Source organism: Leptonychotes weddellii, chromosome 13 (assembly GCF_054177405.1).
Source record: "Leptonychotes weddellii isolate Sample4059 chromosome 13, ASM5417740v2, whole genome shotgun sequence".
Lineage (NCBI taxonomy): Eukaryota > Metazoa > Chordata > Mammalia > Carnivora > Phocidae > Leptonychotes > Leptonychotes weddellii.
In genome coordinates, this window is record NC_138381.1 from 37545197 (window position 1) to 37568993 (window position 23797).

The 23797-nt window shown below is 36.9% G+C and overlaps 2 protein-coding genes across 5 annotated transcripts in view; both read left to right on the forward strand.

Annotated features, from left to right (window-relative positions):
* DSC2 (desmocollin 2) overlaps window positions 1–15662 on the forward strand; it is a 32677-nt gene extending 17015 nt beyond the window's left edge. For 2 of the 4 annotated variants that reach the window (XM_081801458.1, XM_081801457.1), the window contains exons 8-17: window positions 3221–3355; window positions 3603–3788; window positions 5298–5554; window positions 5908–6050; window positions 10383–10610; window positions 12333–12569; window positions 12920–13044; window positions 14302–14559; window positions 15225–15270; window positions 15357–15488. In XM_081801458.1, the coding sequence (XP_081657584.1) occupies window positions 3221–3355; window positions 3603–3788; window positions 5298–5554; window positions 5908–6050; window positions 10383–10610; window positions 12333–12569; window positions 12920–13044; window positions 14302–14559; window positions 15225–15260 (1605 nt within the window). In that variant the 3' untranslated portion in view covers window positions 15261–15270; window positions 15357–15488. Of the gene's footprint in view, window positions 1–3220; window positions 3356–3602; window positions 3789–5297; window positions 5555–5907; window positions 6051–10382; window positions 10611–12332; window positions 12570–12919; window positions 13045–14301; window positions 14560–15224; window positions 15271–15356 lie in introns of all 4 variants that reach the window. The other 2 variants (XM_081801456.1, XM_081801454.1) reach the window with 1 other exon arrangement.
* A 3762-nt stretch (window positions 15663–19424) lies between these two features.
* Window positions 19425–23797, forward strand: part of LOC102732896 (desmocollin-3) — a 42558-nt gene continuing 38185 nt past the window's right edge. The window contains exon 1 of the mRNA XM_081802540.1: window positions 19425–19497. Within this exon, the coding sequence (XP_081658666.1) occupies window positions 19425–19497 (73 nt within the window). The remainder of the gene's footprint in view (window positions 19498–23797) is intronic.

The window sequence follows — 23797 nt, forward strand, 5'->3', positions numbered from 1 at the left end:
TCCTGTTGATAATTTTTCTCTTGTCACCCTGAGTTCATGTTCTCAGAATTGTATTTAATGTCTCCTCTTGCTCCCTTGTTCAGATCACTTTCCCAAACATGGTGCTGTTACCTCCAAAATGACCTTGTATTTATATTCTGTCCATTTCCACTGCAGCTATCCTAGTTTAGTGAGTCATTCACTTGGCTATTCAACTATTACCTCTTCCACCAGGCATTTATTCATCTGAATTCTTAGAGAGTTTATCTGGCCTACTTACTACGTTTATAATCCTTAATCTTAAGGTATAGTAATATATGCTTGTCAGATATTTGATTCCTAAAAGTTCATACCAGATTCATTTCATTTTCCTCTCTTTTTTCCTCATGGATTAGAGTAGTGGTCCTCAAATTTTCTGGTCTCAGGACCTTTTATACTCTTAAATATTATTGAAGATTTCACAGGTCTTTTGTTTATATGGGCTATATTTATTGATATTTATTCCATTAGTATTTAAAGCTGACAAAAGTTTAAAATATTTATTTATTCACCCATTTAAAAATCATAAATATATTACACATTATCATAAATAACATTTTTATAAAAAAACAATTACACTTTCTAAAACAGTAAATAATTTACTGAGAAGAATGACACTGTAATGTATTTTTCCAAGTCTCTTTAATACCTGGCTTAATATAAGACTGGTGGATTCTCATATCTCCTTCTGCATTCAGTTTGTTATAATATGTAGCTTTAGCTAAAGTATATAAAGAAAATCCAACATGAGATGAAGTTAGAAAAGAGAGGAGTATTTTAATAGTAATTTTAGGTCATTGTGGCTACTCTTTTGATACTACACCGAAACTTGACAATTTTTGTTTCATAAATGTTAGTTTCATAAATGTGTTTTTTGCAATGTGCACTCTAAAGCCTTATCAAGGAGCTTTCATACTTTGTTATATTAAATCCATTGGTCTATCTTGTACTCTGGACAATTTATCCATGTATAATTTTGTAACATCATGTGTTAACCATTTGGAAAATAGTGTTTTACTGAATTATGTAGATCTTCCAGAGATTGACACATTTCATTAAGCAATACAGGAAAAAAGTCACCTTCTCACCTCCCTTGATATCACAGTGGTTGATAAAAGTTTTCCAGAAGTCTCATTTTTGTTTGAAACTCCAATTTATCATTGACAACAAATAGTTGTTTTCCTTGAAGTGACAGATTCACTTTATTAAGATATAATGTCTTCCAAATACACTAGTCTGAATAATGATAGATGTCTTTCATGTAAAAATGGTATTTTGTGCAGTAAAACCCCCAAAACAATAGCTAGTTTAGTTCTTAAATAATCACACAAGTACTTCCCTTGAGAAGAACATTGTATGTTATGTAGCAGAACTGCTTTATGCATACCTCCCATTTCTTCACTAGACTATGGGTTGAAATTTAATAAAATTTGGTAAAATTAATCATTTTTATTGCAGCTACAAGGACATTCCTAAGTGAAATTATATTTTATTTTATTACAATTGTATTTATTTTATTCATAAATTCATTTGTTTTTACTGTATGTGCCAGTGAAGAGTACAGTATCATTTACAGAATAAATGAATGAATGAATTGCTGTTATAACTCCAGAAATCATATAGATTTTTCATGGAATTTATGTGCTCGGGAAAAGCAGATGATAGACCAAATCCTCTTTTATCAAGTCTTGAATAGCTCCTTCTACTAAGTCAGTTGAAAACATTGGACTAATGAAGGTGTCTTGGAGTGTTACCCAAGAGTGCTCTGGAGACACTTATTGATGCCAGGATTCCAGCTTTCATCTGTTCCTTTCAACCCCTTACGCTCTTTAAACATTACACTTTTTCTTCTATCTGAAGATATCACAAGTTAATATTTAGGTCCCAAACTTCATCTCTTTCTTTGTTTTATTAGCCAGTTGATTATTTTGAATAAATCTTAATTCACTACAAATAAAATATGTATTCTCTCCTTGAAAGTACACTAGCATGAGTTTTTAAATGAGGCCATTATTTTTCAGCTCTGCATATGTGACTGATTATGAGAGAAAAGTACATCAGGAAAATCATATGTGTAAAAAGCATAGAGATAGAGAAATTTTAGTTTTATTTTAGGTAAGACATAACAGACAAGAAAGTTTAAGAAGTGATGGAGTTGAGAGAAGGGTAAACATTCTTGGTAGAAGGGCAGGATGGTTTTTTACATATTATTTTGTCTTATGAAAAGAGGTGAATTATATAGGAAAGGTATTAGTATCATCGTTTTATAGAAGAGAAAACCTAGCTAAAAAGACTTTTCCAACTGCCAGAGAGATTACATTTGTTATTTTTAGAGTTAGGAAAAGAACCCAAGGCTCCTAAAATTCATCCAGAATGCATTATTATTAGAATTGCTTTTAATCCTTTCATGCCTCCATACTTATGATAAATGAAACCGTTATGAGGAGAAACACATTTTTTTTTGAAACTAGCAATGAGCCTTCTACAGTCCCTGATGAATGTAAAGCCCTAAGAACCAGATTACATTTTCCATAGACAGAAAAAAAAATTACAGTTCCAGATCTTTTTATAAATGTAAATATTCAAAAATCTGCCTTTTTAGGGGCTCCTGGGTGGCTCAGGCGTTAAGCATCTGCCTTCAGCTCAGGTCATGATCCCAGGGTCCTGGGATCAAGCCCCTGCATCGGGTTCCCTGCTCAGTGGGAAGTCTGCTTCTCCCTCTCCCACTCCCCCTGCTTGTGTTCCCTCTCTCGCTGTGTCCTTCTGTGAAATAAATAAATAAAATCTTTAAAAAAAAAATCTGCCTTTTTTATGGGAGGCTATTTTACTTTATTATTCAAGACTGGTGTAAGAGTCACTGCCATATATTTTTCAGCCTAAGAATGTACTTTGGATAGGAGATAAAAGATTTTGATTAACTGCTAGGCAATTTAAAATGTGCTATGGCTACCCCTTCCCTTTCTGGTGAGTAAAACAAAAACCAATTTTTCTATATTCTATATAAAGCAGCACTTTAAATTTGAGAAACTACTCTATTTTCATAAATTAATAGAAAATTACTAGTGTGAGGAGATTTTTTGCCAGTACATGAAAACTGAAATTTTACTTCTTAAATTTTTAATGCAAGAAAAATTACAGAGTGTAAAATAAGATTTTAATTACAATGTTGCTTTCACTCAATAATTAAATTCCTTCTTTTCAGGTAACTGATAAATACCAGTTGAAAATAAAAGTACAAGACATGGATGGTCAGTATTTTGGTTTGCAGACAACTTCAACTTGCATCATTAATATTGGAGATGTAAATGACAACTTACCAACATTTACCCGTACTTCTGTAAGTACATGATAGTAATAAAAGAAGAATGTAGGACCCGGTGTTAATTGCTAAACATACATAACTCCAACCATGCCTGCCCCATTATTTCAGATGCAGTGTCCCCAGTCACATGACAGTAAATTGGACTTAGGGTTTGAAATCATGTAAACATAGTCCTTGGAAATTAGAAGAACTGAGTTTATTTCCCACAGTGCTCTGTTTGTGACAGTTACTAATTAAGGCTTTTTTGTTTTTATTATTTTAGTATGTGACGTCAGTGGAAGAAAATACAGTTGATGTGGAAATCTTACGTGTTACTGTTGAGGATAAGGATTTAATGAATACTGTGAATTGGAGAGCTAATTATACCATTTTAAAAGGCAATGAAAATGGGAATTTTAAAATAGTAACAGACCCCAAAACCAATGAAGGAGTTCTGTGTGTGGTTAAGGTAAGAACAAATTAGTAAATTAGTTATTTGTAGCTTATATTATCATAGATTAGCATACTGGAGCTTAATGAAAAGAGGGAATTCTGGGTAAATATAAGAATAAAATAGATACATAGGTAAATATAAGTGCTATGTTCTCCGTAACTATAACAGGATGAGTATATTCAAATTGGAGAACCTTTTATAAAGTCTTGGTATTTAAAATAATATTATATATGTGTGTGTGTGTGTTCAATAGTATCCACTTTGTAACCAACAAGTCTTAACAATTAAAAAACTGGCACAGCTTTGATGCCCATGGGACAGTGCCAAACTTTCCTAGCCCATTCTTTCTGTAGCTGAGTCAGGGAGCCTTCACTTATTTCCTGAATTTCCCAAATGGTGAGTTATTCCCGGTGAGACCCATAGGGATAGCATTTGTAGATTTGTTCATCTGTATCTAGCACACATTACAACCTTAGCTTCCTTCTTGGTTGAAGATGGGAATCCTCAACCATTCAAAGATGCAAATACTTGTGAAACCTCCTTCTAATACTATTCTGCAGCATCTCAGAAGACTTCCCTGCCAATTCAGAAGCCAGTTAGCCCATAAAGCCACCTGCTTTGGACACAGTCATAGTCTTATTTCTGCTGCATCTTTAACTAGAACATGATTCTATCCTGGGTCCATGTAGTTTCCCTTTTGTACATATTCACAAAGAGCATGCATCAAAAATGACAAATCCTTTTTCTTACAATGATGAAAATTAAGTGCAGTTTGTAGGTTAATTTCTATGTTTCAAAATAGCAAAGAAATGTCTTTTGAATCATATCTCTTGCCTCATCCAACCCCTGCCCTAATCCTTGGTATTCTAAGAAGCAATTTTATCTCTGTGAAGTCCAAGACCTGACAAGATTTCTGTCTTGCAGGAAATGGCTTTACCTATTCTCATTACAGCTACATATCAGGCAAGATAAAATAAAAACCTTCCATTAAATTTGGTACCACTGGTTCTTTAAAAAGTAACTGGGATGGAAGAGCTAAAAAAGGAAAGTGTAATGTCCATGAGCTTTCTATTTTCTTCTCTGTCCTCTCTGAGAAACATTTTATAAATTTGACCCACATTTTCCATCCCAAACCAGGTACAGATAATTCTGTTCATTTCAGAAGGATAGGATAAGCTGACCCAAAATGAATGGAGTAGTAAATAACCGTTGATTAGGGTATGGAGGTCCTAAAGTAATTTCTCAAGTGTTAACCTTGAAACACCTTCATTAAATGCTTTTTGAATTCATTATCAGGACCTCTGATATTACTCACAGTTGAGAAACATTTTTTGTTTTGTTTTGTTTTGCTTTTCTGGTTCCACCCAAATACTGAATCAGGTGGATTCCCCTCCTCCAACCACCACCTAGTTTCTGGGTATATATTTAATATTCTCCTGACTATTCTCAACACTAGTTATGTATGCCAGCATGGCCAAATCCTAAATGTCTTGATCTGATTTTCAACACACTTGTGTTTTGTAGCCACTGAATTATGAAGAAAGACAACAGGTGAACCTACAGATTGGCGTAGTTAATGAAGCTCTGTATTCTAGAGAGGCTCGTTCACGATCAGTCATGAGCACAGCAACAGTTACTGTTAATGTAAAAAATCAGGATGAGGGCCCCGAGTGTAGCCCTGCAGTGCAAACCGTTCAAATTAAAGAAAATGTGCCAGTGGGAACAAAGAGCAATGGATATAAAGCATATGACCCCGAAACAAGAAGTAGCAGCAGCATAAGGTATCCTGTTTTAGTTAACTCCAAATTTACCATGTTTTCAAAATTCATAATTTGTTGGGGCACCTGGGTGGCTCAGTCGGTTGAGCCACTGCCTTCAGCTTGGGTCATGATCCCAGGGTTCTGGGATTGAGCCCTGCATCGGGGGGGGGTGGGGGGGGGTCCCTGCTCAGCAGGAGGCCTGCTTCTCCCTCTCCCACTCCCCCTGCTTGTGTTCCCTCTCTAGCTGTCTCTCTCTGTCAAATAAATACATAAAATCTTAAAAAAATAAAATAAAATTCATAACTTGTTTTGATGCCAGAATTGTAATTTGGCCTATGATACAGTTTGTTATTTTCATTCATCATTACTAATAGGTATAAGAAATTAACTGATCCAAAAGGGTGGGTCACAATTGATGAAAAGGAAGGATCGATCACAATTTTCAGAAACCTGGATAGAGAGGCAGAGAGCATCAGAGATGGTATATATAATATCACAATTCTTGCGTCAGACAAAGGTAAGAACTTTGTGTTTAAGCCCATCAATTTCCGCCTACTTACATCCTCAGTTTGTAAACCACCTACATCGACTTGAAATCAACTGCATATATTCTCAAAATGTATTTCTCTCCAGAAGACATAGAGCAATTGAAAGGTTTGCTGTAATTTATTAACTCATGGCTGCTTTCTAATAACACCCTCAGTTTTCTGTAAAATAATTTAGTAATAGAAATACCGGAAACCATAATTTATTAAAAGTAAACAATCATTGAAAATTGAGAAAGTTACTTTAATAAAATTAGCTTCAATTTATCTAGTCATGTTTTTTAAAATACTCGCTTTGGCAGGAAAATTCATTACACGGAGAACATACTGATTACTCCCATAGTGCATTCCTACAAAATTGTTCTATCTTTTTACAGAAACTCTCAGTATACTTGGGGATTAGAATTCTAATTAAGGACATTACATAAAAATAATCATAGTCATGATTAATGGTATATTATAAAATTAGAAAGACAAACACTGTGAATCCATAAAACCATATGAAATGTAAAATGTTCTGTGAGTCCTACAAAATGGAGAGGAATATGAGCACAGTGGTTATATATGAGATCCATTTAGTGCATAACATACATTTGATCTTTGTGCATCCATAAACTAAATATGCTAACTACAGCAAACATAAGTTATTACACTATGGTTTACAACATTAGAGTTTAGAAGCAATCTTGGAAGATGTTTTAGGTATTTCAGTTCTCTCTAAATGAATGAGAAATGGTTCCTATCCATTGATTGAATCGGTAAGGTTGTAGTTATTATTAATTTAACTTTGATTCATTAAAGACTGTCCTTTAAAGACCTCAGTTTCCTTTGTCCCTTTGTCAGGACATGCTTTTTGGTCAAAGGCAAATGAAAAAGAAGAATAACATGAAAATCAAATCTGGGGGCGCCTGGGTGGCTCAGTCGTTAAGCGTCTGCCTTCGGCTCAGGTCCTGGTCCCAGGGTCCTGGGATCGAGCCCCGCATCAGGCTCCCTGCTCCGCGGGGAGCCTGCTTCTCCCTTTCCCACTCCCCCTGCTTGTGTTCCCTCTCTAGCTGTGTTTCTCTCTGTCAAATAAAACCTTTAAAAAAAAAAAAAAAGAAAATCAAATCTGTTCTTTTTACATTTTTAACAGTCCTTGGCAAATGGCTTGTTGATGGATCAGATAAATTTGTTGTCCGGAATTAAGTGATTTGGGATATAATTTTATTCTACATTCTCCTTTGCTGCAGAAGAGATAAAATAATTGAGAGTTCAAATATTTGTATGGAGTTTAGATGAGCTCAATCATCATTGTGAAATAGAATAAATGTGTCATGGGGCCTTTCCCATTCATTTCTGTTGAAGAGGGTAGGGGCTAAATGTTACAACTATTTATTTTATGAACTGAGATCATACAAAAGGGTTTTTTTTTTTTTTCCTTGTTTTGTTTTTATCTTTTTCTAAAATCTATGCTGGCTAATTTCATTTGGACCCTCCCAGCTGCTTCCTAATGAAAGATGCTCTCTTGGGAGCACTGACCTCAGGTCCATTCTCTCTTCCCAACTTCCTGCTTCTCTACAGCACTTGCTTTCTCTTTCTAAAACTCTTGCAAGGCTTCTGTGTGTAAATTTTTCCACACTTTCCTCTGTGGTCCATATACTTTCTGGTACTACCTTCTGCTCTCCTGAGCCTAGCTATTTCTTCAACCTTGGGTTCAATTTCTCTCTTCTTCTCAGTGTTTTCTCAAATTGAACTCTCTTGGCAGTGTCATTTAGCTTTAGGTTTCTATGTTTGTTGTATTATTCCAGCTTTAGGGAGGAGTGTGTTTTCATAATTTTTGAAACATTGATCAGGAGGGTGCCATGCAGAAAAATCACAAAACCATGGGTAGTTCACTTTCCATGACTTCATATTTGGAATTAGTACTTACTCATATAGAATTGCATTAATATTAGAAGGTGAGCATTGCATGCCTACACTCTAATGAATTAGAGTATTATTTATTTAAACAGCAGATTTAAAAACAGCCATAAAACACTGAATTAGATGTCTAAGATCTTCGGTTTAAATATTGTACACCGCTACGAATCACAATGCCTCAAAAAATGGAGTGAATTGCACAACTCTAAATGTTGAATGGAAGGGAAGCTCAGGCATTTAGCACGGTGGTAAAAGAGCAGACATCGTAGAAGTCAATTTTTAAAGACAAGGCGATCCATCAGATTCAGCCAGTAAGCCGTGTGCTTTCAACTCTGTGTGGACTCCAATGGCAAGAAATGTTCGAGATATTCCACAATCCCAGTTTTCAGAGAGAGCCAGAACACAGCACATAGGGTGAGGACAAGAGATTTTGAGATGTGAAATTATTCTGCCCTCCAAAAAAGTATGCCAGGCAGGTAAAATACAGATCCCACTGCTTCCTTTGGCTCCCTCTCCTCTCTCTTTTTTTAAGTTGTCCAAAGGGAGAGATCATTGTCTTGTTTCTTACATCTCATTCCTTCTCTCCTGGTTCCCTTTTCTTCTTGCTGGTGTACATCCTTTACTAGTTCTCCCAGTGGTGTGGTCTAGGTGATAAACCCTACCCATTTTATTCTGAAAAATATTTTAATGTCATTCTCCTGCTTGATCTGATCATTTGACTTAATGTAAAGTTTTGAGTTAAGTTCCTTTCCCTCAGCACCGTGCAGGTCGTACTCCATTATCTTCTGGTGTCTCATGTTGCTGAGGTTTATCTACTGTCAGTCTCATTCTTGTCCATTTGTAGATAATGTGTCTAGGTAACTTTTTTGGCTCCCTAGGTTGCATTCTGTAGTTTTAATAGAATGTTTATGGTGTGAGTTTATTTTTATTTATGTAGCACTGCCTTCAGAATATATTTTTAAAAAAGATCCATGCTTCTCTTTAATTCTGGGATATTCTCAGCAATTATCTCTTTAAATAGTGCTTCCCTGCCGTTCTATTTATTCTCTTCTTCTGAAGTCCCTATTAGAGGAATGTTGCTGTTTTATTTCCACTGGAACTTAAGCTATAATTTCATTGTTCTTTCAACAGTTACCCTTTTTTATGTCTTTGGAGATACTAAATACACATGTTTCAAAGATGTCTTGCATAGAGTGAAATTAATCTTCTGGTGGGTGATTTTGTTGGTTTTCTTTGTAGCATTGCTCTTGCTCCTTCTGGAATTTTGATTTGCAAACCTGTACTACGTATGAGGTGTTCGGTTTGCTTTCTGTTTTTGGTTTCTTCCTCTCTCCCACTTTACCGCATAGCAGTCTCATAGTTGCCTCCATCTTGTCCTTTTCTGGGTCTCACATTTCAGAACCAGGTCTCCTGGCCCTTGATGACACCTCAGGTATCGCAGGTCCTGTCGCCTTGGTCGAGACTGCAGGGCGGTGCCTGGTCTTCCAGCTTTCCCAGGTTGGCAGCTTCATGTAAGACACAGCCCCAGACAGCATAGGTTTGTTTATCCTCTTGTCCATCCTTGATGTCCCAAGGCCTCCTGATTAAGCAGAAAGAAGTGATCTAGACACAGAAGTCCTGGATTTGTGTTCAGCTTCAGACTTCACAACTGTGTTACTGCTCTGTGGCCTGGACCCACATCCACTTCATCTTTGAAGCCCCTAGATTTTCCGGTACGGTGCCCTGTACAAAGTAGTTATTCAGTAAGTTTTTATTAAGTATAGAGACAGATGCATTCCTTAGGCTACAGCCACTGTGATGAGTTTGGTTTACAAGTGATTTTCTGCTTCTGGAATCTTTTTACCCTTCAAACGTTTCTGTGTACTGTTTTCTTCTCATCTTCCAAATCCATATCTTCTACCTTTCTATTCCCCTGCTCCAAAACCGTATGCACTTTCTATATGCATATCCTTAGGCTGGACTTTTAGCTCTTCTCTGTGGTATCAATTCCAGCCAATCTGTCCATCCCCCTCCTTATGTCCAGAACGTGGATGTGCATACTGTGCTTTCCCACCTTCTCAAGTCTCCTTGTGCATGTAACTATACAGCAGGGCTCTTGGTCATATTTTCTCCTTTCAAAAAATCCGTCAAAACTAACCTCCATGGAAGTTTCCATGTCTTTTGCAGCTATTTAGTGAACGAATGACAAATCGAATAGCAGTTATTTAAATAGCACAACCTATTTGAAAGTGATCATTTTTTTTAAAAAACATTCTTTAAGGGCATAGCCTGTGACTGTGCTTGTCACCGCCATTTATATGTTACTGGTGCCACATCCATATTTAAAACTTTTTTTTCCATGTACAGTTTCCTAGTGAAAACCCAGAACATTAAAAAAATTCTGTTTTTTTCATCCGCTTTTCTAGACGGGAAAACATGTACTGGGACCCTGGGAATTATACTTCAAGATGTGAATGATAATGGCGCAGTTATTCCAAAGCGGACAGTAGTAATCTGCAAAACTGTCCTGTCATCTGCGGATATTGTTGCTGTCGATCCCGATGGGCCTACGAATGGCCCGCCCTTTGACTTCAGTTTGGAGAGTGATCCTGATTCAGACTTAGAAAGAAAGTGGAGATTGACAAAAATTAACGGTATGTGAATACTAAGTTGATACCAACTTAGTTCTTAGTTTGTGCTTCTGACTTTAGCCACGAGAGGATCTGTGTTGACGAGAATGACAAAAACGAAGGGACTCTCTCCATGCCAGCTTCATCGCTCCCTACCTCGGCTCTTAACAGTTCAGTGCATCCTGTGTCTCCTGAAGCCCTGGTCACCCAGCACTCCAGCCTTCACGACTCACCACCTGCTATAAACTGAGGGGGTTTGCCTTTAAGGTGTCCTTGAATGTGAATTTCTACCCCATGCTTCCAATGAATATTCCTCCATTTTCTTTTATGACAGATTAGAAAACAAAGCCAAGGGAAGGGGAACAGGAAGGGAGAAGGAAAGCGAGGACACACAGAAGCTACAGTGACGTGTTAAGGCCCTGTGTCCTGAATCCTGCTCTGTGAACTGACAGCATTTTCAGAACTAACCTTATTTTTAGATTTTCTCCTTTCTGCTGATTTGGTGTCATAACATCATTTCTTTTTAGACTGTGTGGAAGGAGGTAGTAATTTTGTTTAATATTCCTGCTTCATAGAGTAAAACATTGGCAGGATTATGTCAGTCAAAACTTTGTTACTTTAAAGTTCTACTCATCTGTGAAATAACCCAAAAGTCTGGGAAACACCAAGTTAAGAAGAACGTATCCCAAATAGTCTTTGAAGTCACATAGGCTGTGTTCAATGCCGGCTCCCCTGTTTATTAGTGATATAAATATGACCATGCTGTTTATTTTCTTTGGGGCTTAATTTACTCATATGTAAAATGGGATTATTTGGGGGAGTAAACAAGATAATGAATGTATCAGACCATGGCACATTATGCATCATAAATTTTGGTTCTGCTAGTCTTCTTCTTATTTTTTACACATAAACTTACCAAGTTAACCATGCTTTCTTTTAAAATGGACTTATTCACTGATTTCTTTACCCAAACACCCAAATTTATATTTAGAGCTTCAAACACCCTAAAAATAAATGAGACTGTCACCCTAGGCCAGTTAAATGGGGAGGGGTTATTCTCAGGCATGGGCATGTGGCATTTATATTCAGAATAGTATTCTGTCTTTGGATCTGTACCCGAGACTGAATTAGATATTGACCTGGATATTTTTCTACCCTTCACCTAAAAAAATACATCAAAACTAAAAAGTATACAGTTGGTCCCAGGGTCCTATAGGACTGTGAGACGGTATAGCATCAGGACAACTCATGCTTGCCACTATGTTCAAGGTCAGCCACGTTCTAAGTTGTCAGAATCAGTCTCTGACAGTGAGTCACAACTGTTTGTTTGTTTGGCACAATATATGAAAACAGAGTAAGGGGAAACATCCAGAATTTCAGATTCTGATGAGCCATGTATAAAAGCAAATTGCACTGAATGGTGATATTAAAAATTTTCAAAGATATGATAAAGACCAATGTCTTGGCGCGCCTGTTACTTACGATACGAAGGGCTTGTTTATGGGCAGAAAAATATATTATTATGAGAGCCGAAGGAAGTTTATGTGAGAGGCAGCAGAGAGAAACTTGCATGTACAGTATGTTTACCGTTGCTCTAGATGAGAACTCGTCAGTCCGTTCACATTCTCAGTCCTAGCAGTGGTGCCTTCCCATCAGGAAGATCCGTTTGTCAGGAAATATGGCGAATATCCTAATGCTAGGAGAAATTAGTGACATTCTCTATCACTCAGTTTTATTTTCTTTCAGATACGGCAGCTCGTCTTTTCTTTCAGGAGGACCTTCCGTTTGGAACGTACCGAGTACCTGTGAGAGTCACAGATAGACACGGCCTGTCACTCATCACTCCATTGAATGTTATGTTATGTGACTGTGTTACTGAAAATGACTGCACGCTTCGCACAGATCCGAGGACTGACCACGGAGAAGTGAGACTTGGAAAATGGGCCATCCTTGCAATATTGTTGGGCATAGCCTTGCTCTTTTGTAAGTCCTTCACCAACTCGAATAATAGCCTTTGCGATAACTTTCAAGACACATTCTTAGAATCAGCATTGCTATCTGTAGCTGTTCATTTGTGTATAGTTCTAGGTCTACTTAACACAACATACTGAATTTATATATTGAAAGCTCTCTTCTCGTGTTATCTCAGCATAGATATAAAATTCAGCGCAGAAACACAGCATTTAGCACGTCTTCGTGGCATACCTGGTTAGGTCAGACTTTCTCCACAAGCCATTGATGTTTTCTGGAAAGCTGTCTTTGTATTAATCATCCTAAATTCATAACTCTACATTGTTTTATGATCAACTGAAGTAACTTCTTCCATTCTCCAGGTATCCTATTTACCTTAGTCTGTGGGAGTACTGGGGCAGCGAAGCAGCCCAAAGTATTTCCTGATGATTTAGCCCAGCAGAACCTCATTGTGTCAAACACAGAAGCTCCAGGAGACGACAAAATAGTAAGTAATTCATTCTGTTTTAAAATAAATGCAGAGGACAAATTGACCTAACCAACTATAATTATCTTTTCTGAGAAGAGTTCTTTTGAAATCAGGTAACTGACAATATATAAAATTTCATTGGTCCTCTGGACTAGATAGAACAATGTTGATTCTCATGGTAATATATGGCCTTTCAATGTGGTCATGTAGTGTTACGTAATAGTAAAAATCCTTTAGCATCTCATTATTATTTCTACTTAAAATAGAACTTCATCTTTAGGTCCAGACTTTTTTATATATTGAAACTGCTGTTTGTGTTGTAAAAATATTTCATTTAATTATTCACAGATCATCAGCATAATTATTTTTAATTTTTTTTTTCTGGCAACAGCAATAAAATGACTGCAAGCTTTGATCAGTGTGGGAAGAACTTTAATGGAGTCTTTCTGGTTCTAATATGGGTTAGCAAGAAGCCTGAGGTCAAATACATGAAACAGCAATGCTAGCAAGTGACTACAGAACTCCAGCTTTGATTTCTAGCCTAGTACATGGATGAGGAACATGTAAATTTTCTACAGAAAGCATAATGATGATAAGAACAGGAAAGATTTAGAAAACAAAAGTGTGTTGACATCTGGGAAGGTATTGAAAAAAATAAAACTTAGGGTTTCCTACAAAAACACAGCATAGAAAATCAGTGACCAGAGCTTTGGTGTTCTTATTTGCCCTGCTGATTTATTTTTCTTCATTGAGATGGCAAGGATTTATTATTGCGGCTAAGATTTTTATGGCAACTCTTTTTTCTGTATTTTTGTTTTAGTTGAAGGGAATGACAGTAGACACTGAATAAAAATACCGGTCCCCATTTCTGTTTCTGTTCTAGTCTAGTCCAGTCCTTCTAGGTGAAGGGAGTGAATTTAAACCAAGCAGGGTAAATTCACGTGAGATGTTGATACCGGAATCCTGATTTTGAGCCTTGAGATTTCGGAAGGATTTAACAGATGACATTGTACAGTGTTCTAAGAAGTTTTTTGAGAAGGAATATACATTCAGCTTTCTGATTTGTCTCAAGGTATAGACCGCTTGACATCTGCAGTTTGCAGATGCATTGGCGCTGCATGAAGTTCTGGGGTTACAAAAGTCGGGTATTCAGGATTGCTAAGACAGATTTAGTTCTTGCCCTCAGGGAGCTTACCTTCTAACACAAAAATGTATGGCATTATCTGCATGTTGTTGTTGTTGTTTGCCTCTGTATGCAAATTGTTTGCATTTCAGTGCCCCACGAATGGCTTCACAATGCATACTGTGGGCAATTCGGCTCAGGGAATTTGTGGCACCCTGGAATCAGGAGTGAAAAATGGAGGGCAGGAAACCATTGAGATGGTGAAAGGCGGACACCAGACCCTGGAACCGTGCCGGGGGACCGGGCACCATCACACCCTGGATTCCTGCAGGGGAGGACCTGCGGAGGTGGACAACTGCAAATACACCTACTCCGAGTGGCATGATTTCACTCAGACCCATCTTGGTGAAGTGAGTTTCCCTGAGGGTCCTACAAGTTTATTTTGATCTCTTTTCAACTTTCTCAATTATTTCAATTTAGTGGCCTGACTCTTGTTTTCAGTTAATGATTAATCTATTAATTGTAAAGTTGTTGTTCCTTAATTTTGATTTAGTAATGCACAGATATTAAGAGGACATTTACTTTTCCTCTCAGTTTGTTTGGTTTTTAATTCTTATGGAAACGATGTTAGATGATATTTATTTATTTATTTATTTATTGGACATGAAATGTCTTATTTGGTATAAGAACAGTCCCAGTTTATGTGTTTTTGTTTTTAAAATATAGAAGTTATCTGTGTGATCATATTTAAATTATTTTTTTTCCATGACTTTGTGTGAATATTTCCCATGTGACAAATTGAATCTTAGAAACCAGAAGCGTGGTATGAGGCAATTATAGCCTTATGGTCACTAAGCCTATCTGAAAAGATCTCAGCCCACATCAATTTGGGCTCAGTTTAATGGGTGCATCTCACTTTAGACATGATTTTGAAAGGGAAACTAATGATTACCTAACATGAACCCTCGTATACTTGGGTTTGCTGCCACATATGTGAGATTTTAGAAACATGCTGTAGAGTGAATTTATAGATGATTTATGATACAGACCAATCATGTGCATTTTTTATATGTAGGAATCCATTAGAGGACACACTCTGATTAAAAATTAAACAATGAAAGGTAAATCAAAGCAATTATTTTTATGTTAGTAAGTTTTGGTGTTTAAAATAATAATAATAAAATATATTGTGTTTCTCCCCTGGCAGAAGGTGCAACTGTGTAATCAGGATGACAAGCATAAGCATGCTCAAGACTATGTCCTTACGTATAACTACGAAGGCAAAGGATCGGTGGCTGGTTCTATAGGTTGTTGCAGTGAACGACAAGAAGAAGATGGGCTTGAATTTTTGGATCATTTGGAACCCAAATTTAGGACACTAGCAGAAGCATGCGTAAAGAGATGAGTGTATTCTAATAAGTCTACAAAAGCCAGTGGCTTTATCTCCCTCCCACCTGTGCTTTTTTCATTACAAGCCAGGATTTTTGAAAAATAAAAGATGCTGTGTTTCGGGTTTTCCCCTCTTTATTTCCATGGGATCTCTTTAGCCAAGTGGGTATTTACAGAAAAATGCTATATATACGTATACAAATTTCCCAGGTTTTACATAGTTATTAATTAGTTGTCTTCCACCCAAGGAGACCTACAGATAGAAAAATTAAGGAAGTCTACATTATTGTTTACATTTGGGTATAATGACAATAGCCAGTTTATAGTGCAATAAAATGTAATGAATTCAAGTGTGTGTCCTACACTACTTAAAGTATAATCTGATGGAAAATTGTAGAGAGCTCGCTTTAACATTATCTTCACTTACCTAATTAATTTTTTGTGTGGTGCTTGAAAACTGCTGTTCTCCTAAACATTTTAAAGTGTGTATATTACATTCTTGATAATGTTTTATTCTTATAACATTAACTTTCTTTTTAATGCAAAGGGAGAGTCCCAGCCAGGCATTGACTGGTAATACAATTCCATTTTGGTGGAGTTTAGTTTCTGTGTTTCATTCTATATAAAATCCTGCACTGAATCTACGTTTCTCTGTTACCTACCTTGTCAGAGAAGTTTAAGTTTAAAAACTGCTTTAAGAATGTATTTTTACTTCTGCAGAGTTTCGGTCCTTGGTCTGCCTCTGTCTCTAATATCTCTCTCTATATATATTTCTCTCTCTCTCTTGGTCTCACTATCTCTCTTTCTCTTTATTTTTTAAATTTCTTCTTGGGTTGGAGAATCTAAATATTTTGAAAAGCCATCTCTCTTCTCTTCTAAAGCGAGTGATTCTGTTTATGTTTTATGTAAGTGTATTATTCTGTTTTTTTTTGAAATCTGTGTAATGTTGACATTATTGTTTCAAGTATCTTGGTCATTGCTCCATTATTTCCTCAACCAAGGAACTAACTTTGCCACTGAAACTAAAAATAAGTCATGCTTTTATTAGATGCAACATTCTGTGTTAACAAAAGGGTATTTAAAATTGGAATGTGGGGCGCCTGGGTGGCTCAGTTGGTTAAGCGACTGCCTTCGGCTCAGGTCATGATCCTGGAGTCCCTGGATCGAGTCCCGCATCTGGCTCCCTGCTCTGCAGGGAGTCTGCTTCTCCCTCTGACCCTCCCCCCTCTCATGTGCTCTCTCTCATTCTCTCTCTCTCAAATAGATAAATAAAATCTTTAAAAAAATAAAAAAAATAAAAATAAAAATAAAATTGGAATGTGGATAGTATATAATAGCATGTTTACAGTTCATATCTTCAATGCAAGGGTATAGTTTTTAAATGTGAAATAATGATGGTTTTTGAAATAAGCTTTGAGGTACAGGCATCGTGAAAGTTCTCCAGGAATAAGTATTTTATAACTTTTTAGATGAAACAACTAGTCGTATCTATGTGTTTGAGAAGTTGTTGCTTTCTTTTTCATATTTTAAGATTACAGTTTTTAACAAATGTAGAGTGGGCCAAACTATTTATATTTTGAAACAATAAGACAAATTAAACTAAACAGCCAACCAAGTTCCAGGCCAGGTTTCACAGCTGATTTCAGTCAATGAAACACACATTTTAAATGTGTTTCTGATAGTAACAATTGTTAATACTGTGCCTATCTTAAATTCACAAGTTTGGCTTATAAAAATTATTTTTAAAAATTAACATTGGGTAATTATTCCATAGTCAATTTATCTTTTTAATAGTTTTATTATTGTTCAGTCAAAAATACTATTTCCCAAAGTTATTTTAAATAAATCATGTCTACAATGTTGTGTGTTACTAGTTATGAGAAAGTAAATCAAGTAGTTTCAAAATATTAGTGTGAGTTTGTTAATCATGTGTCCTTATAAGATTATATTTGTCTTACTTTGAGAAGTGAGTCTATTCTTTAGAATTGTATTCTACATTTTTCAGAATTTTAGAGTTTGATGTGGAGACATCATTGGTCCATTGTTATCACCACATGTATATAATTTTGCTATTCTAAAGGTTGTCATGCTATGGGATTTGGTTAAGTTGCATAGTTTCTCTGTGTGTGTGTGTTTTTTTTTTAATTTCATCATGAAATGGGGGATGATAATATAACTCCTTTCCTAAGGTGGCTGTAAGAAATTTGAATAAAAAAATGGTTTTTAAGCATGAAATTCATATAGAGTTGTCCACCTAAAAGGCACTCCTATAATACTAAATGATTTAAAATGTCACTTATACACCTCAATTCATATTAACAAAGATCAGTTAAGAAAATAGGATAACTGAAAGCTGTTTTGTTTTGCTTTACTTTAGAATGTTTGTCAGTTGAGAATATGTCTCTTCATAATGATTACCTGATGACTGGGTCTTAGATATCCAATTGTTCATAACGAATATTGTAAAGATTTTTGAAGCATCTGCAAAGGATTGCCTAATTTGAAATACTATGGAACTGTTTAGTTCCAATTGGATGGAAAGCAGAACATCTACTTAAAATGGGCACTAATTCTAAAACCCTATAAAAGTTATATATGCTTAAGACTCTTCCTGCCTTGCCCTTCCTAGGCTTCTCTCCCAGCTGGAAAGGTTGCTTGTCTCAAAGACAAGAAATCGCTTCCCTGGGGAATTTAAGACTGTTGGCTTTCGTCAGGGTAACCCTAAAAGTACAAAGACTCCAGAGAGTGCCTTGATGCAAATCCCAACTCCACCCTTCCTAGCTGTGGGATTTGAGAAGTCACTTAAACTTGGAGTCTAGTGTCCTCTATTATATGACCTATATTTGAGGGGGTTGTAGGAGTCCATTTCATAGTTTTGTTGTCAGAATTAAAAGAGTTAATTCATGAAAAGAATTGGCACAAAAGGAACACTCAGTATACATTAGCTGCTCTTATTATCATAAGAGAAGAGAACGCCTTAGTTGGGATAATCATAGCTTCAGTCTCAAGTCTCACTGTGCCTTACAGCTGACATCTTGCCATGATGTTCCCATTCATCTTTCCTGAAAGCCTAACTAGCATTTTACCTGTGATGGCCTTTAGGAACTTCTTGACTCATAATTGTTTTCAGGTCTCTCATTATTGGTATTCAGGAAGCTACATCTTATCCATAGACCACAGATGAGTGTGATAAATCTTGAGACTTAAATGAAAAACAGATAGAATTTCTAGTCGCTAGATTTTGCCTCCTTGAGGGATTTCCCTAAGAAATGGACAGAGCTACTTCAGCAGGGATGTACTGTTAGTTCAATACAGTGTGTATTTGGGGTATCCCTGAAATCATTTTCTGCTTTATTTTTTTGGATCCCTTATTTTAAGGCTAGTTTTTATCTTGTTCCTGATTGTATTGTGCAAAATTCGACTTTGACTGTAGGCTTTCTCTTTAGTCCCCATCTCCAGCTTTTTCTTGGGCTCCACACGGAAGTCTTCACACCAGACTTTGCCCTGGTCAACACCTTAGGCAGCAAAGTACTGGAAATCCAATGATTTTTCTTCTCTGTGCCTATACAGAAGATTTTTCACTTCCTTGAGTAACTGAAGCTCCAAGAGGTTACATAATATCCATGTAGACATCATAAAACTCAATTCCTTTTTATCTTGTTTGCATAGCATATTGTTTGTTGCCCCAAACTGCCCGACTTTCTGAGAATTTTAATACAAGTTTATTCATTCATTCATTTGCATACAGTCATTTAATGCCTTCCTAGCCATGCAAGGCCTTCCTAATAAAGACTGTGCTGGTATGAGAAGGTACAAGATGAATTAGCTACTCTCCCCACCCACACACTCTACTGCAAGAAAAGATATGATGTAGTTTTGAGTGGACATGACTATGGAATGGTCCAATGCCTGTATAACGTATTACATGATACGTGGCACATGGCAAGTGCTCAATACAGGTAAAAAAAATTCCAGATGATGCAAAAGAACTCTACTGTTCCAGTGAGTGAAGTTGTGCTTCCATTACTCCCAAGCCAAGCATTCATGAGCATGAGGACCCTACCTCTATTGTCCTCCATTCCTCTTCATATGTTCGTCCCACCAGTATCCCATCTCAACTCCTCGGCGTCACTCAGCTCCAACAATGGTTATGCCTCCAATCTCTTCGCTCTTCCATCCTTCTCCCTGCTGTCAAAGAACAAAGAGAATCATGGCATTCTCCTGCCTAAGGGCCTTCGGTGATTTTAGAGGATAAATTTGAAATGCAAATCACATTCAAATACCAATCCTCTTGTACCCCCCCACATACATTCTCTATCTTACGCCTTGCTCATAATAGGGCCTCCTTGTGAGTATCTTTACTCATTATCCACTTCTTTCTTGCAAAAATATGACTTAAACCATCTCTAGCCATATGACATTTATGAGTCTAGAGCACATTGCTGTAAAATTTTCACTTATAGGTATGTGTGTATGTGTGTATGCATTCATACATTCATGTGTGTGTGTGTGCATGTGTGTGTGTGTGTTTTCTCATATGAGAAACTTATTGAAGACAAAGGTGTTCCCATTTGTATGCACATTGAACTGCGGCCATCAATGCATTCTGATGAGCCAAATTATATTGCCCAGGTCACAAAGGGAAAAAAAAAAGGAAGATTACAAATTAAGTTATTTGATTCCTAGCAAAATACCTAACTTTCCCTTGACATAAATTTCCTATTAGAGATGTGATGCATATTAGATTCTGCATTGAATTCTTTTTTCAATACTGGGACATTGAATACATAGAACAGCAAACATTCACATTCACTACTTAGAAAGTGAGGAGGTGAGGTTTTGGAATCCTTGGGGTGGTGGGAGTGACAGATACCATCTGTACATTGTGGTTCAGTTTAGCTAATTCCTTCCTACCTCCAACAATTGCCTGACATTCTCAGAACTAGCTACACCACATTGAAATGTAGTTCTCAAAGGTTCTTGTTCATCTTCACCACTGTGTGCCCAGCATATAGAACAGTAGACTTTCCATATGTTTGTTATATGAATGGATGAATGAATTCACATAGGTACTGGACTGAGATTAGATGGCAGCTTTGCTTAAAGAACCATTTTTTTCCAGGGCGCCTGGCTGGCTCATTCGGTAGAGCGTGCGGCTCTTGATCTCAAGGTCATGAGTTCAAGCCAGTTTTTCCTCAGTTGAAACTCATTGACCAATGTGGAAATCTTTTTTGTGGCCATCTTTTCATTATTAGCATGTTCTAACACTAGTGAAAATAAGTTTTGCTAAAGGGCTAATTACCCTCCTTTTCCTGAAGAAAAGCAACCAAGAGCCACTTGTATCTTAGAAATTCAAGAAATGATTCTTATGGGTTTGCCAAAGCCAAGTTATTTATAAACTGTTGAGAGTCAGGCCTTGACTCAAGAAGTATCTTGAGAAATCAGAAGCAAGGAAAGTGCAGATCTCAGAGCTTCCTCCGACGACTCTCTGTAATAGGACACCACGGTGCTCAAATGCATGGCCAGAAGGAAATTGGGAGAGGAAAGGAAAAGTTGCCTGTAGCTGCGAGCCTGGGAGCTGGTGACTGTACTGCACTGTGAGCTGATAAGGTGGCCTGAAGATAACACAGAAGACAGAGACGCCTGTCCTGCTGTTTTAAGGAACAGACCCACCCAGTGAATGGTGGGCAAGGCTTAGTAAATAGCCAGTCAGCTATGCTTCTGGGTTTTTGGCTTTTGGGAATCGTTCATATGCCTTCTTTTATTTCCTCTGCCCCGGGTCTGGGTTTCAGTCTGAGAACTGAAGTCTTAGAAAGTGAGATCCTGTTTTTCCTTCCTAGGTGGGTCCTCTGTCCCCACCTTCCCCTGCCCCTGACTACCCACATAGCTACAGAACCGTGTAAGTCACTTTTGCTTCACTTTTTAAAATAGAGCAAATAAATGCATCATCCAGCTGCATTTTAAATTAAACACACAGCATAGAGTCTTCAGGTAAAACAAAACAACCTAGTGTTGACAAGACAGGAAATGTGAAGAAAACTAGTGCTCTGTTTATAACTAGTGTAGTACGCAGAACACTGAGCTTATTTTATTGAAAAAGACCCACATCTTATTTTATAGAGGAATATTGCTGTGTCACGGCTTTGGGACATACTCTTTACTTTCAAACCCATTGGGTATGATTTAAATTCTAGATCTATATGAGACTACAGAGAAGAATCTCACTGGTGACCGTCTATTGGTAGTGACAGTGCAAGGAAAAGTCAAGGCTGTTTTGTGCCACTCTAGTTCCTTTAGCTCTTGTACCTTTTTGCCCCAGCAGGAAATCTGGGCATAGCTAAGAGTTTAGAACTGTAGAGTTTCAACTAGCTGCCTCTTTTTGTTGTTGTTGTTATGTTAGGATACAGAAGAGGACACAGCAGAATATTGTTTCTTTTGCAGTTGACAAAGATTACAACAAGTCTGCTGAAATATTTGCACTATTTTTTAGAGTGTGGTTCACAGACCATCTGCATCCAATCACCTGTCATGGCTGTCCAAGTAAAGGTCCCCTATGGAATCAGAATCACAAGGATGACAGGGAGGAAGGATGGCAGACTTCACCTTTCAGTAAGTTTCCTAGGCCACTGGTGCATCCTCTAAAGGTTGAGAACCATTGATAGGGATTTACTGATTGGGTCTATGTGATGGTTTGGAGATTTAGGACACTTAAGTATTTGCAGCTTCCTTCTTCATATAAGATGCATTAAATGCTAGAATTGTACCAAAGAGTTGAAACACACTGATTAGTAAAATTTTACGCTTTCATTAAATGAACCATTTCAGATGTACTCTGTATTCCATGGTTCCTACTCACTACATGGAGGTGAACCAGAGGCATAATCTTAAGATAGGATTGTGGGACCAGGACAGTTAGTAAATACTCAATAAAAATTAACTGATTTTGCTACATGAATGTGGCTATCCAATAAGATGCATCCAAATTATATTGCGTTTGTTCCAAAAACAAATCAGGATTGTCAAATCTCCAGAGACAAATAGGACCAGAGAGGCCAACAGCATGTGCATCTGGTGACTCTGTCCATGAGGTGGCAGCTCTTTGGCAGAACTATGCCGTGGTATGGAAGCCATGTCAGGTAGGGTGACAGGGAATGAGTTCATAGGATGACTATCATGGTCAGGACGTTCAGAGGGGCCTATGAAACAGGAAAGGGGCATGCGGGAAGAGTCAAGAGTTTTCAGTTTAAGGAGTGTTTCCATGGAAAGGGGGCCAGTTCGAAAATTTCTAGGAACCAAAAACATGAGGGGTACTCATAGGGAATGAGAAGTTCAGAAAGCCAGAGGTGGAGGGCAGGGGGTGGGTGTCAACATACAAGCTTCAGTGCAAAATTACCAGTCAAATCAGAAAAAACGACTTTATCCTAAAGAAGTAAGATATGGCACAAAGATCCCATACACATGCAAGGATGTTTATCTCAGTGGCATTAAATATGTGGATAATTAGAAATAAACCAAATGCTCCATGACAGGAAAGTAAATGATTTATAATATGTTATTGTGATACAATGTACAACGATCGAGGGTAATGTATATAATGATCATAGACACTGACTTCCTAGTTAGGAAGACATGAATTCAAGTTGTAGCTTTGTTCTCACTAACAAGGTAAACTTGGAAAGTCACAGAAGCCTCAGATTCCTTACATACAAAATGGGGACAAAATAGGAATAAATGAGGAAAGAGATATAAAGATTCTTAGTGCTTTGCACCTGAATATATCAATAAATGGTAGCTACTGCTATTTTTATGATAACGATGATAAGGGAATGTCATGCAATCATCTTATTTTGAAGACTAATTAAGGGCATTAAATATAGTGTTAATGAAAAACTAGAATAATTGTCCAGATCAGTATAATCCCAAATTCATTTAAATATCAGAATATATGTAATGTACTAAAATATTGAGCAGTAATCCCTGGGTGATAGGAATGTTTCTTCATTATATGTTTCTGAGTTTCCATTTTACAATGAATATTATTATTTATAAAATCAGGGGGAAATTAAAAGAATGAAATTAAGAGCAAAAAAAAAGCTTTAGGATTTTTGAAGATTTGCTGACCTGTGAAGAAAAACTGTAAATCTCAGCCTTACTATGTCAAGCCTACAATGAACTTCTTATATTCATAGCAAATGACTGAATTGAAGCAAGAAAAAAAATTCATCAGCTTACATTATTATAATTACATTTTAATGTTTT